This window comes from Blennius ocellaris, assembly GCF_963422515.1.
Source record: "Blennius ocellaris genome assembly, chromosome: 8".
NCBI classification, from domain to species: domain Eukaryota; kingdom Metazoa; phylum Chordata; class Actinopteri; order Blenniiformes; family Blenniidae; genus Blennius; species Blennius ocellaris.
Genome location: NC_137657.1, coordinates 15,225,219 through 15,241,230, shown reverse-complemented (window position 1 = coordinate 15,241,230; position 16,012 = coordinate 15,225,219). Strand labels below are relative to the sequence as shown.

The window sequence follows — 16,012 nt, the reverse complement described above, 5'->3', positions numbered from 1 at the left end:
TAATATGAAGTGATGTCCTCAGTATTTTTTTTGTTTTGTTTTGTTTTGTTTTCTAGAAAGACTAGTGTCGTCCTTAAAAATGTGATTATTCTTTTCCGCTTCTTTTGACAGTTATTTACTAATTGAGAAAAAGAACCTGTGATCTGACCTGCCTGTCTCTAAGTGACATAAACTTCATGCATCAGTAACTTGCCTATAACTTAAACTAACTTAAAATTGTATATGTTAATTTATTTAAATGTTTGGTTCTGTCAAAAATACTGGTAATACTATAATCTTTTGACATAGCAGAATATCTATTAATTTATTCCAATCACATGTTGCTCTTTTTTTTTTTTCGTTTTCTTTTTGAGCTGCTCTTTACGTTACTGAATTGCTTTCCTTTCTATAACATAAACGTGTTTTGCTAAAAGCAAGTTTGAGAGCAGGCACCCCGGGTCGACTGCACAGTGAAACTCATCATCTCCTAGGATCTGCTTGTTTGCAGAGGTTGTCCACACTTATCCAAACAGTAAGGAACTGCTGTGTACATCCCATGTTTTCGTTTTTGTTTTAGGGGTATGACCCTCTCAGGGATGCATCAAGTCATAACTGATCCCGACCCTCCCCCCCTCCCCCAATTTGTTACTCAGACACGTATTTTCCTGAGCTGGCGGCCCACACTTTGCAGTAGCCCTGCGTTTTGCTGCACTCTTCCCTGTGTATTGCACACTAACTTGTGAACCTTGTTTAGCCGAGGCGCAGCGCCACTACAGACGTTTTTTTTGTACACAACTGCTGTAAAGTAGCATTTAAGAGATGTTGGCGTCCTGGTGACAGTGTAAATAGAGTACGTTGTAGTGTGAACATCTTTGAGAAACTTGTAGATTATTCTAGAATTTGTATTTTTGTATAGACTTTTCGATGACTAACTCTCAGAGTTTGGAGCTGACGTACACACCCTCTCTCCTCGCATTCTTCCCGCTGTCACATGTATGCAGAAGAGTTTGATTTTGTTTGGGTTTTTTTTTTGGTTTTTTTTTGCTGTGTTTAGGTGAGTAGTTCTACAAACAGCCAGGCTTCTGTACAGACCCTATAGTAACAAGACCTACCGGCACAGAGTTTAGTTTAGCAGTATTGTTTCATGTGGGACACAATGCAATGATGACAGAGCGGTGGCATTATATATAAATATATTTATATATATATATATATGTATGTATACGGGAGTGTAGAGCTTACTTGGCCTTACAATATTACCTGTTTTGTGAGCCTCCTCGCCTTGAAGGTCTCCGATTCCGACATCGACATACTCATCTTCACCGACTCTCAGGCAGCAGATCACAACAAGGCAGAACCATATGAGGTCAAAAATATGGATTTTATTTTAAATTTGTCATTTATCAAAATAGTCAAGAATATTCCAAATTGTATTTACATTTGGCTTTGTTGCCTGAAACGCCAAACAAATGCATTTTGTTCCCCCTTGATGTGGCCCAAAATGCTTCAGTGTTTTCAAGTTTCGATGTTTGGAGAGTCTCTAATGAATATGTGGTGTTGCTTAAAAAAAAGAAAAAAAACTCTTTAAGCAACACAACAGATGCAGATTGTTTTTTGTTTTGTTTGTTTCATTTTAATTCCAGGCTGTGGGATCAAGTCAAACTTAACGGCATGTCTCTTCCAGCTCCGAAATTTGGCCTTTTTGATAATATTTTGGAAAAGAGCTTTTCTCCTAATTGGAGTATAATGAAAAAGTTTCTTTTTTTTTTCTATAATTTTGTTCAGTGAGCCTTTGTTTTGTACAAACTGAAATATTTCAAGCCTTTTGTTTTAATCATATTTCAGCTTATGCCATGAAAATTAAAAACCAGAATCATGAAATATTTCAATATTACATTAGATCATTTGTTTTTCGTTTAATTTGGGGGTTTTTTTATCGAAGGCTATAATTATCCCACATAAAATAAACTGGGCTCATAACTTTTTAATTAATATGTCGTGACAGTTGTACAAACTGACGACCTTTTCAGTGATCTTCTCACGTTTTGAGAAGCACCTGTTTTGGAACAAGTTTCGGTCTCATTTTCTGCTCGAAATCATTCCTCCTATGCAGTATTGCATGTCTGCAGTGTCAAACTCTTGACGGTTGGATTACAAAACGTTGTACTAATTTACACGGTTCCTCTGTCTCGACGATTTCAGAGACGACTGCCAGGAGTCGAGCACATCCATCCTAATGCATTCTCATACGTGCATACTGTCAATGAACACAACTATGCAATTAAAAGTGTGGCATTCACAAGTTTAAACACTGACTCCCAAGACAAAAAAAAAAAAAAGAAAAGCTATTTATTCCTCTTTCTCTTCTGAATTGATATTCTGCTACAAACCTATATGCAGAACTCTAGTGGCACACGTTTGCAATTCCAGTACGTCCATATTAAGGCATGATTAATGGACTCCTGTTTAGTGCATTTCATGTATTTCGTGATGGCAGTGGTGTGCATCCGGAGTTTAAAGTGCATCCCATGAATGTTGCACCACAGCTATCCTTTGGCCTCAAAGACAATAGTTCAAAACGACTGGATTTGTTCGAGGGAGAACTTAAGAGAAAGAATGGTTCTGTTTTAAGAATTATTTTTGGTCAATTGTCCTCAACTTTTTTTTTTTCTTGTTCTTCTTCTTTTGATGACTGTGTAAACATGTTTCATTTGGTGTCACTAAATGTACCCGATCATCTCAGCCTTTCACACAAATATTTGACTTGTGGATAATTTGTCAGCTTTTTGTCCCCACTTGTTGAAAGTCAAAACTCACAGCTGCCAATTTTTGTTTTAAGTCTGTTAAATGGTTTTTGTTTGATTGTTTTTTTTTGTTTTGTTTTAGACTTGTGGCCCAGGGTTTGTCTGATGTTGAGATGATGGTGACATTTGTTTGGAAGCAAGTTGATCACACATGTTGAACCAGAATTTTGTTTTTTCCAGGGGTGTGGGGAGGAAACAGAGTCCGATATTCTGCCATCTCCATTTTCCAAATGGGCAATATTTTACACAAAAGAAAAAAAAGAGGAAACTTTATGCTTCCAAAGGAATGTCTGAACACCCAAAGAGTGAGGAATTGTTAAGGATTTGTATTTTTAAGAGAATGTATAATGTGAAAATGTTTGCTTATGCTTGTTTCGTATAAAGTAATATGATAACTTTCGGAATTGAGAGCAATATAATACTAATAAATCCTTATCCTTGTCACTGAAGTTGCTGTGCCTGTTAAGTTATGCACTCTTAGCATCGCTTTGTTGTACAGCGATACGACGCCGGTGATGTCCGGTTCACTTTAAAGATCCACGTACAGCACAATCTGACTCAAATGCAAACACATCACCTATAGATATGAGCAATTTTAGTGTAAAAACTAAATGTTTATTTTTAACAGTTTGGATACATATTCTGATCGGAGGACAAGTTTCTTCCTGAATGAGCGACAAGTGTCCATGTAAAGACATCCATTGAAACGTCCCTGTAAACTGCAGTAGTTTATGGAGAAAAAAAAACTTGCAATTATTGCTTCTCTTGCTGCCTGTTTTGGGCCACATGTTTGACACGTCACCACCAGCGTTGCCATATTGAGCAGGTTTTGAACATTTTTTCAACACTGCCTTGTCTGAAACATTTCAAATAAAAGAGACGCCTATTTACCCATTTACAGACTTATGGCAAAAACAAAGCAAACCGTTCATTTATTGTGAAATGAGAGGATCCAGCAGTCTTGGTCGTAGCTCTGAAGCACTCCTGGTCAGTCATCTTTTTGAAAAATTCAAAGAATAATTGACAAAATGTGCAAGGATTAAATTTGACACCATCAGAATCCTACTATAACCAGTTAATACAGAACCAATAAAAATTTTCAACAATTGGCATTCAATTTCAAATTAATCTTGGTTTGAAATTTGAGCATAGAAGGTCTGGTTTATACATTGTGGGAATTTATTTTGAAAACTGCCTTGGAGAAATATGTTAATTTAAAATCCAATACCATTATACTAGCAGCATTATGTTAAGATTGTATGGAGCAAGGGAAGTTAGTTGGCCTTCTAAAAACAGTTTCTGAAGACAATCAAATGTGTGCATTGTTCCAGTATTTAATTATTTTTGGGTGATTGCTATGAAACCATATATAGGACAGTCTTTATGGGCACAACAGCCCAGTTTGTACTTTATTTTGTGGCTACTTGGTGCAGTTTGTGAAGAACTAACACATTTGATGCGATTTGGATGGACTATCATTGACCTGGGTGAGTTTTATTTTTGCGGTGGGGCTGGAAGGAAATCGACAGAATTGGCAACCGAGGCCATAGCGGCACTGAATACCACAGCAGCGATTTGGTTGTTGGCACAAAACCACAGATTGAGCACTGAAGAATTTCAGATGCAATTTCCCCTTTCCCATTATAATGAACTTCCAATCAGACTCTACAGGAACAAACCATAGCATGATCAGTTTTAGTTTAATTTAACATTTATTTATCACATAGAAATGAAGGACGGGATTGTGGCAGGGACTTCGGTTTACTTCTTTGGTGAGGAGGACACATCCTGGAGGGTCTTCCTCTGCAACACATAAACACTTCTTAAGAACTCACATTAGACACACGGTGGGGAGAGAGAGAGAGAGAGACGCCCTTACCGCTATGACTCCACTCAGGTCCTTCAGGTCTTCCAGCACTGCGCTGCATAGTAAGATTCTCTCAGAGAGGGTCGCCAGTCTGTCCTCCAGCTTCAAGAGGACAAAAGAGTTTATCGCATGTCAGAACGGGCAGTCAAAGCTACATATTAAAGCACACTGACCTCCTCAGCAAGTGGAGCAACTTCATCGGCCTGCTGTCGTACTGCCTCTCCTGCATCATCTCCTGTACCACATTATCAAACAGCTGAAGGCTCAGTTTATACATACGTCTGTTTTTTTTTTTTTGTTGTTTGTTTTTTTTGTTTTACCTGCTTCTGATGCCATGGCTGTAGCCATATTCCTCTTGACAACACTTTGTTTCTGTCCAGGTGTGTGTGTCCTTTGTGGGCTTTACACAGGTACTGACAGGTGGTTTACATTTCCATGATTACTGTGTGATGGAGAGAAAGAGCAGGGAATCAATTAAAAGAGCAACTGAGTAACACAGTCAGTTGGTCGTCTCGTACCTGATGACAACTGGTTTTAAACTTTCTCATAATGCACAAAACCATCCATCCATCATCTTTCCTGTGCAGGGTCATAAGGTGCTGGAACTAATCTTGTCTATCTATGGAGGAGGGCAGGGTACACTCTGCACTGGTCGCTAGTCTACCGAGGGGCAATTTAGTATTACTAATTAACCTCACGCACATGTTTTTGGACTGTGGGGGGGGGAAACCGGAGTACTCGCAGGAAGCCCATGCACACACGGTGAGAACATTTGAACAATTTCCTTATATAGTACAGTATTTTCATTCTGTTCTATTCCACCATGCAAACTCTACACAGAAAGGCCCGGCCAGTATTTGAAACCAGACCTTCTTACTATGTGTTTAGTGCTGACCACTGCACCACTGTGCAGCCTGAAAACAATTGACTTTCAAAATTATGTTAAAGAAACAACAGTAAAGAGAAAATATTTTAAAAGGTATTATTATTATTCTAATTCACCACACTACTGAAGGAAGGTCACTCAGATTCAAGGACAGTGAGCTTGTTGGCAGAAGTCGTGCTCGACCTAATTGCCAAATATTCAAATGCTATTCTGGATGTTGTGAAGGAGGGAAATGTTGATGAGGGTGATATTGTCTCAGTTGCAGGAGAAGCCGTTCCCCAGACCTTTGCTGAGGCGCTGGATGTCAGAAAGTCCATTTCCAGTATCAGCTCAGACCAGCTGATGGATTTAATCTCACAAGAGGTCACGGAAAGTGTCAAATCGGACCTCTCTGCGAGTGATGAGCAGGTTGCTAGTGTGCGGGTTAACCTTCCCAAAAGGGTGAATCGGATGACAGGTCATTTCTCAGAAATGATCAAAAATTGCCTAAGGTGTGCTGCAGCTCACCCTAGAATAGCCAAAGCACCCCCATATCACCCCCAAGAAATGTGATTGCTTTTTTCAGTGGTTTATTTAAAAAAAATTATATATACATGTGTGAAAATTATAATTTGTTGCCTGGTTAATTTCTAAATACACCAATAAAATATGTAACTTTTAATTTATTAACTAAAAAGCAGTGTGATGTGATTCAGCCAATCGCTGCAGTGCATGCATGTCATTTTTTTTTTTAATGACATCTTATGATGAGTGCATGATTATTTACTGCCTATTTGGTGTTTGAGACCTGAACTCTGGTTCTCTCTATGCAGTGTTTATAATATATCTTTAGCCCTGTTCGGGTGACAAAATTGTCAACCTGTAAAATCAGACGTGTTCTGCACCAGGTCTCCAGCCCCCTCAAGGATAGGGATAGCCAGCCCCCGCTGCGGTTCAGCAGACGGGGAATAACTCAACTGAGTAACTGCTTAAGGCCAAGGACCCAAGGGCATTGTTTAAAATTAATGCAGCTTATAAGTTGAAATAACCTATGAAAGACTTGATCCAATGTGTCAGTATCGCCGAGTAGCACAATTAATCATCCACATTTGAAGTCAGAGAAAGAGCTGTAAATGTCCAGATGTTAAGGCTTTTTTAGTGTACCGAGATACACATATTTATTCTGAATTGAGCAATAGGCAACAGCTTGCAAAATGGCTATATTCAAATAAAGCAAATTGATAAAAACACTTAAAATTCATAAGGCCATACACTGAGATTCAGTAACCAGAGGGTTTGAGGTGCTTCTGCTCATCCGAGTTCAGTGCACCAAGGGATGGCTATTGATCCAGTTATTCTTTCTATTACATTATCTTCTATCACAGTCATGTCATTAACCATCACGCTTTTCAGATTTGAATTTACATACAAGGCAACTCCACCTCCTCTCTTGTTTTCTGTTCAGTGAGCAGAGACCACATCCCTCCAACTCAATCCCACTCATCATATTATCTTTAAACCATGTTTCTGTAACCGCGATAATAGTGAATTACTTTTCAAACTCAGTCATTCATTTTTGTAAATTTACTGGACATATTAAGACGATTAAAAATGCAGTGGCTCTTTAAGAACGCGGTCGTCATTGTTTGTGGGCGGGACCCCGGAAGTGCAGTCCCGTGCGGTGGGCAACATGTTCCGGCTGTCACTGTAAAGAAAAACCTCGGCCGTCGATCTGATTGTATGAAGTCAGTTTGTCAGGTCGCTGCTGAATTAATCAAGCCCCGAGCAGCTCACAGTTCCGCCGCAGCTCGCGTCCTCACGGCCGACATGTGCAAGGAGCTCAAGACCAAAGTGCTGCGTCTGCTGCACGCGACCTCCAACGGACCGGCGCTCCATCCGGAGCAGGGCCGAGCAGGTAGCGTGTCCGCCCGCCACACGTGGCTACCCACACGTCGCACACTGGCCGCTTTAAACGGCGTGAGGGGGGGTTTCACGGGTTTTAGATCCAGCTGAGACATTTAAACGTCTTGTCTCACTCGTCTGTGTCAACATTGCAGCGGGTTACATCAGATTCCGGATGTTACTGTTGCACTGGAAGGAAGCTGCTGCTCATGATGGACGTCTGAGACAGTGGTTATAACTCGATTAACACTAACACACACCTTTCTACTCAAAATGCACACACGCACTTGTATGGGTATATATGTCATCAGCTCTGGAGTTGCCTATTTCGGCAGCATATAAAAGTCATTGGTTTAGCTCATGGCATTAATAATTATCTGCATGAACTGATGATATATTATTACCATTGCGCTTAGTTAGACCATCATAACCGTTTTATTTTTGCATACAACTCATTTCTTAGGCGACACAATGAGTAAAAGGAACACATCATAAATGGAGGATGCCTTTCCTTCAATATTAAATATGTTGTCTCGGATCCCATCGGGCTACATCCATACGTTTTGTTCGATTTGGGTCTGTGTTGGGCCTTTCTTCGTTGAGTTTGCATGTTCTCCCCATGCATGCATTAGTATCTCCCCTTTTGGCTCCAGCATTCTGCACTTGGATAATGCAATTATGATGATGGACAGATATGTTGTATATGTAAATTATCAGTGTATGGAATCTCCAAATAGTTTCATATATTATTTATTCTACATCTGAAAACTTAAAGGATGTGTCTTTATGTTCTCGTCTGATTTCTGTTGGCTTTCGTTTAATTCTTTGCAATGTTATGATCCTGCTTTCTCTCACAAAGCACTTTTACAAACTTATTTGTTGCAAACATTTTTCATAAAGGAACTAGAAACCTCCCCATGCACATCCAGTAATTTTCCTGCAAATTGTTATTCTGTGGGGTGATGAAGAGACTTAACGGCCACCGTTAGACAGATTTATCGCAGGAAAAGTACAGTTTGTCCTCGGGTGCTGTCGATCAGAGACATAAAGTCTGATGTTCCTGCTCTAATGAGACTTGATGTTTCGTGACTTTACGCCATCAGACCTCCTCAGTCGTCGATTATTATTCATCAGAGTCACAACCTATTACAGAAAGATACTTTTTTCTTTAATCAAGAGGAGTTTGAGCTTCTCCGACCTCAACTGATGTGTGAACATACTGATCAGTGAGATTAAATCTGCATTGATGAAGTTGTACATGCTTACAGTGGAACTGGAAATTGATAATGGTCCAAAGATTCAGATTTGTTTAGGTTTTTGTAATACATTTGTAATTTACATTATTATCACAACAACATTTTTGCTTTCTGCATCTCATTATAATAAAAATGCAATTTTAATTCTTTGGTTCCCAGTCAATAAACCTGGAAACATTTACTCGAAGCACGTATATAATGGAAAATGGGACAGAATGTCTAGTTTATAGTATATAATGTGGCAACTTGCCTGTATGCAGTTTTTGGCGAAATCTATCAATCAGCTTTTTTTAATCTGGTGGTTCAAAGTAGTTATTTGGGGAATTTTTACTCTTTGCTACACATTCTATTCAACTCAAATTATAAGTGTGTTCACAGACAAAGGATACCTCTGTTTTCTGGACACGTACCCTTCTGGAAAAGCTGTCTCGTTGATTTTTCGCACGTTCTTCCCCCCCAACTACAGATAATGCTGAAATCCTGAGCTGCACTATGAAGGCTCTGAAGGAGGGTCACGTTGTTGCCGTCCCCACAGACACCATCTATGGCCTGGCATGTCTGGCCCAAAACTCGGACGCCGTCCGAAAAACCTACGAGATAAAAGGGCGGAACGAGCAGAAGCCGCTCGCCATTTGTGTCGGGGAGATTGACGACATCCACAAGTAAGCATGCAGATTTTCCTGCTTCGACCCGGCCTGTTGCCGTTTGGTGCTCGATGAGCTGTTTGTTTGTTTTTTTTCCCCATGTCTGTGTTGAACACTCGTTTTGTACATATTACTCATTCGCAGCGAAGTCACACATGGAAGAGGCAGAGATGCTACATCGACCTCAACCACACACTTTTTGAGTGACAAGCACACCTGCTGTCAAAGAAACGCCTCCGTGTTCCATATTTATTTAACAGTGCGACTGCCCGCCTCATTCCCATTTGATGTCTCGTTCCCTTCAAAGTTAATAACTCTTCGCTCAAAAATGAAATAAGCCACTAATTAAACCAGAGAAGACGGTTTGAGAGAAGACTCATTCAATAGGAACTAAGGATATGGTACATTTATTATAAAAAGAAAGTAATAAAAGAGTGGCAATCAATTTTGTATTTAATTCAGAAAAAGTTTACTTTCAAGGTTTTTTTTTACTTTTGCTTCAAAGGAGCAAAAGAATCTTCCTCAAAACTTGAAAGAAGCTTGAGTCTGTACTTCCATCCTTACACTTTATCTGCAGCTGATCCTGGCTGGATATGAAGACGGACAAATTCCATTTAAAAACTCTAAATTCACACTGTAGTCTCACTAATTAGCCACAAATGCAATTTTTGAACGGTGGGAGGTAAACGGAGAACCAAAAAAAGTAACTGGCTTTTTAGAATGCAAGTGCTATTTTTCTGGGGGGTTTTTGTGGGTTTTTGTTTTTGTTTAGTTTTTTTTACAAGCACAGCCAATATGTATACAGATCAGTTTTTAGAAGTGATCCACTGTGAAACTAGCCTCAGTTTCTCCACAGCTGCTCCCCAGTTTGCTGGATATTCTTTCTGCCTCAAAGGTACTGCAAGGTGAAGGTGAAGAGCGAGCTGTTGGGAGACCTTCTGCCTGGTCCCGTCACTCTGGTGTTTGAAAGATCTGAAGTGCTGAACGCAGATCTCAACCCCTTCACCACAGTGAGTTCACTCCAAACGTCAAACACGACTGACAATGAAACTAATCATTGATTAAGAATTCTATGTCTTTTGTTAAAAATAAAAAAATTACAAAAAATGTTCCCCTTCCATGTGGTCCTCAGCTTGTCGGCGTTCGTATCCCAGACCATGACTTTATGAGGCGCCTTTGCCAGATGTGCAGGGAGCCACTCGCACTGACCAGCGCCAACATCAGCTCACACGGCAGCACTGTGGAAGTACATGTGAGTACCAGTGAAGCAAACGCATTCAACACGGTGTGTCAATCTCGAAATCTAAATTTGACCTTGAGCAGGCCAGACCAGTAAAATAACTGTAACGGTAACATACTCTAATAACAATTAATGAAAGTGAATCTAACTTGAATTAAACCTTTTCAGCTAATGATTTTAAGTGAAATTTTAACTTTATGCCGTTTGAAACGATCGATCCTATTGCAAAATACAATCAAATGTTGTAAAATCCTTTATTTTTCTTGGAGTTTGTATCCAAAAATACAATTAATGACTCCTTTTTATTTGTCTACAAAATCTGACACTGTTCCATTATAATCCTTCTCTGCAAAATAATGGCAAATATCAGAAGTCTTTCATTCCTGCTGCCTTTAGCCTGCATGTTCTCACAAACTCACTGTGACATTGATGCTCATGCTACTTTAACACTCAGCTTTCCGTGCTGCGTTACTGATCTGTGAAAACATTAGAAACGGCAGTTACTTGATAATTTTACATGATCATCTCGTGGCCCATCCAGATTCTCTGGCAGGCTGCATGCTTGTTACTCGGCTACCCTTTTTAATTATTTATTCATTGATTTTGACTCCCGAGACGTTTCGTCCTGAAATGTTTGATATATGCAGCAGTAAGCCCTTCCTGCCCTGAGGGATTTAGAAGTAGGAGGCTGTCTATGCTGACTGACTGAATACAGGGTACCTTTTCTTTCTTTTAATTCAGAGAGATAATGACTGGTGGGTCAATAAAATAAATACAAGATAAAATGTTTATTCAAGTATAATTTAAAGCTTTGGGGAGCCATTATGAGCTACTACATGTCATAGACCCCTGATATAATGCTTTTTGGAGTCGCCAGTTATCATCAAATGCATGTATTTAGAAGTTGAATGGAAACCTGCACATACACAGGGAGAACATGCAAATTACAAACAGAAAAAACCTCTCCGACCTGACACCTTAGTGGTCATATGGAGGCAGAGTTACATTTGCTTGGTCTTTGTTTTCAAATGGAAGAGTGAAGGAGAAATTGCTGTGTTGACCCTTGTGCCCCGCACCTCTGCCATTCCCCAACAGTACTGACAGGTCTGGTGGGACCTGCTCATATATAATAATATTAAGACCTGACAGTATTTAGATACGAGTCCTTTTCTTCCAATTTGCATTATGTGTTAAAGCTCGATCAATCAGGCTCTTTACATTTTTTTCCAGTCTGGTAACATTTCTACAGGTTTAATCATTCATGTTAAGAGTATTTTTCTTCTTTATTGGGTAAGAGGAATTCAAAAGCCTTCCCCATGCAAGTGCATGCCTCAAATAGATTAAAAGCTCTTACTTAGTTGCACTCCACCATTTTGTGGCAGTATTTTATTTATATTTTTTACTCTGAAGGAGTTTCAAGAGCTCTGGCCCAAACTAGCCGTGGTGGTGGACGGTGGACCAATCGGAGGCCAGAGCCGACTCGGGTCAACAGTGGTCGACCTGTCGGTGTTTGGAAAATACCGCATCATCAGACCTGGCTGGTGAGTTCAAACTGAAGCACTGTTACATGTACTGTGTATTGTCTTTTAACACAAACAATAGACAAATAGGCGAGTGACAGTAGCTCGGACTGCAGAAGTTAAGTCCATCTCTGATTAGTCAGCAGTGTTGGCCATTTTCCTAAAAATTCTACTTGTGCGGGAGTTATTTTGCTAGTAACTTTAACAAAAATGTCCTGTTATTCAATAGTATTCAATTCAATTTTTGTTATTTAGGAGTCTTAATGTGCACGTGCAGTGGTTTTGCGATGGCACATGAGCTTCTCTACTGACTGGTTTATCTGCTAAGTTGTTAAATCACCCAGTTGAAAGTGCACATAAAATATTTTGGTCTGTTTAGAGTTAATCATGAAAACCCTGTAATTTCATCAGCAGGCCCTCTCTGGAATGCAATTATTAGCAGTTGTGTACAATTTGGCACAAAAAACACCGGTCGATAAATAAACCGTGTATTAACAAAATTTCAAAAGGAAGAATGATCAAACACCAACATGTCGACTGCAGCAGACCACTCTTAAAAGGAAAAGTTCACGTTTGTCCATTTAGGAACTTTGAATACAAATTTTGAACCGAGGAGACGGCAGCTTATCAACGTCATTAATCCACCAGAAAAGTAACAAGTTTATAGAAACGCATGAAATTGACAACAGTTCAACATAAAATTGTCCACCTGCATCCAGCTATGTTTTTTTGTGTGTGTGTTTTTTACTGTGCTTCCCATTGAAGCACCGTGTCATTACAGTCACTACTCCACTAGGAGGTCGAGGCACCTGCTATTAATATCAAGCGCTTTTACCAAGCGTGGGAAAGCGTGTGCAGGTAGAATTTGTAAAACGCCCTCACTTCGGAAATAAGCAGTTTCGCATGAATCGGCCACAAATAGGTGCTTCGGCCCTGATGGTGCTTCAGCGTCTGTTTGCAGGAATGTGTTTCTCCTCCTCTCTCGACTCCTGCTTCTCCCCTTCCCCTTCCCCCAGCAAGCCTCCAACACTCCCTCTGATGTCGGCTCGGTACATTAAACAAGAAACGACTGTGACTCCTCTTCTTTTTCTTCCCCAGTGCCCTTTCTTCTACAGTTGACGTGCTCGAGCGCAAATATGGACTGTCAGAGGACTCGGGGGGAGAAAAATGACCCCTGAACTCTCAGCACTCCGACACACGCTGAGACGCACAACCAGCTCCGACCCGGGGCCACTTGAGAAACGATGAATGTCGGCAAAGACTAGAACTCAGGGAGAAGTCGAGTCTCCGACTGCAGCCGGGTGAATCGGGTTTCGTGGCTCCTTTCTATGATCTGGAGCTTCTTTCTCTTTGGATGCTCCTATTTTTGTGTAGATATGTGTCTATGTTTGAGATGAAGATGCAACAGTTCTCCAACATTTAATCAGAATTATAAATGTAGATCACCGATGGCGTTTCTTTATATATTTATACGTTTAATGTGGCCTCTATTAAAAACACGGTTAAACTTTAAGCTGACGGTTGACACACATTTTATGGTCTGAATGACCCTTGCAAAGGCTATGATTTATTATTATTAATGAACTAAAGATCATTTTTATTTGAAGCATAAAACTTTTTTTGAATTGAATTCCTCCGTATTTATTTTATAACAGGAACTTTGGGGCCACCACTACAATCGTTGACTACAAGGTTGTGCAAAATGTTTTAGATGCTTGAAAATATGTAGGAAGATATTAAAAAAAAAAAAAAAAAACTAAGCGAGTGCATAGAAGAGAGTTTGGTGCAACAATCAACTGATGTAGAAAGTGTTGTACATTCACTTAATTTTTTGTGAACAAACACTTAAAGCTACGGTAATTCTTCAGATATGTTGGAAATGATAAAAACAAGTTGGGTTTTTTTCTACTTCCGCAGTGCCTGGTGTAAGACTGATATGTATGACCTTGCTTTAGCCTCAATAAAAGTACTTTTTTTTTTCTTATACTTCAGTCCTCTTCATGTTTTGAGAAGCTGACGAAGACATTTCTGTCAAACGTGTGTGAATTTTATTCATAGCCGACTCCTGATAGAGCGTGATCTCGAGTGTTTAGACAGAAGCCACTTAAAGGTGTCGTTCACGAGGAAAGCAACCAGAAAAGTATTAAAGGGCACACTTTTATTCTCAAACATTCCTTTGTGAAAGTAGCTTTTTAAAAGGCGGCAGGATCTTCGTGGAATCCTTCCAGAGTTCATCAGTCACTGACAGGTATTTATGCAGGAGGGCACTTTGTAATTTTCAAGTGTGACCTGGAAAACTTTGGACTTCTGATTTCTTAATTAAAAGGAGAAACTCTGCTTTACAATGTAAATTGATTTTTTCTTTTTTCTTTTTCCAAAAAGGGAATTGAGACAGATTGTCGGGGAGGTCTGTGAGAGTTTAAGAAACTTTTAGAGAAAAGCTGATCTTGTGCTTTCACATCTTCAAGGACAAGTTTAGTAGAAGTGGACGTGGATTAAAGAGTCTTTCTTTTTACATACCAAATAAATTCAACACTTTTTGTTTGCACAGCAGAGCGGATCAGTACTGATTTGCATTCCGAATGCAGATTAAAACTCATCTTTGTTTGACCTAACTGCAGTTTTTTTTTGTTGGGTTTAGCGGCTGCAATATTTTTCAGAGAGGTATGGGGGGAAAAAATGGAAATCAGATGAAAAGTTTGAGTGAAATTTGTCATACAGGGAGAAATTGAACAGTTAAACCAGTTATTGAGACAAGAACATGCTGGTTGTGATGTTAATTTGCAGGTTTGACCTCATCATGACTGAATTTTTTTTTAATGTATTTAGACCATCCCAGTGACTCCTTTATGCCTTGCTCAATGGCTGGGCAGTACGTGGGCCTGGACACAGTGCAGTAGTGAATTGCAATGGTTAAATAGGCTTTTACTTTTGCTTTTGCTTTTGCTTACAGTCACATTCACCCCAAAATGATACCAAAGAACACTTTGACATGTGAATATGGTGAGATGGGGAATCAAACCCATAACATTGAAGCCAATCAGCTTCAACCACCAGAACCATAATCACAGTGAGAATAGCCCAGTTCAGTTCCAGGCTCCCTGAGTGGATTCAGCAAGTTTTCCCTTTGTTTGCATGTGTTTTCTCAGCTTCCTACCACAATCTAATTTAAAAAAAAAGATTTCTAAAGTGTGTTGTGCTGTGATGAACTCGTTGGGATCTGCTTTATTCTCATATTCAGCTGGATGGACCGAGTGTATTTTAGGGCATGACCAAAAGAAAATATAAGACAGTGTTGTGTTTAGTAATTAAAGTGCTGTCTTATAACATTGTCGGATTTTTTTTTAATTTAATGATTGATACAACTATTCTTGAAATTGAAGCTTCAAGCTATTGTAGACTTTATTTTCAAAACAGTTTCTAATGCAGTGTCGACATTAAATTTGTATATCAAACATACCGTAATTTGACGACCTTCACCGGCTGAGTGACTAAACGCTGGACCGATCCTCACAAATCCGCCGCACAATGTCCACCTCCAGTTTGTCTTCCGTCTGGATGCAGAGACTTGATGCACAGATGCAAGACAAAAGCTGTAAAAAGCCTCATTGGTCCCAGTTGTGATCTTTTAAATGGCTTGTATTGTGATTAAATGTGTATCGTCTGATGTTCTTTGTTGTATTTTAGTTTAGTGGCCATGGGATAGCATAGTATCTTCGATTTACAGATCCAGATTCTTCATCTCCTTCACATTCACAGATGAATATGACGCTTGTGCACCTGTGCGTAACGGTATTAAGTCGCTATCGGTACCATAAGAAATCCGACTACATTAAATCTTTATTAGAAATATCATGAAATTACCCAGATACCTGCTTTGTCTAAAACACCATCACAGGATAGCCTACAGGATTCACCTTGAATAGTTCACCTAT

The 16,012-nt window shown here is 39.6% G+C and overlaps 1 protein-coding gene across 1 annotated transcript; it reads left to right on the top strand.

The window, feature by feature from the left end:
* Positions 1–7,189: 7,189 nt before the first annotated feature.
* Positions 7,190–14,061, top strand: yrdc (yrdC N(6)-threonylcarbamoyltransferase domain containing). The gene is made up of 6 exons (XM_080500436.1): positions 7,190–7,430; positions 9,140–9,335; positions 10,213–10,327; positions 10,450–10,569; positions 11,968–12,098; positions 13,176–14,061. Exons 1-6 carry the CDS (start codon positions 7,256–7,258, stop codon positions 13,246–13,248), a joined length of 810 nt encoding a protein of 269 aa, XP_080356562.1. The 5' UTR covers positions 7,190–7,255; the 3' UTR covers positions 13,249–14,061.
* The last annotated feature ends 1,951 nt before the right edge of the window (positions 14,062–16,012 follow it).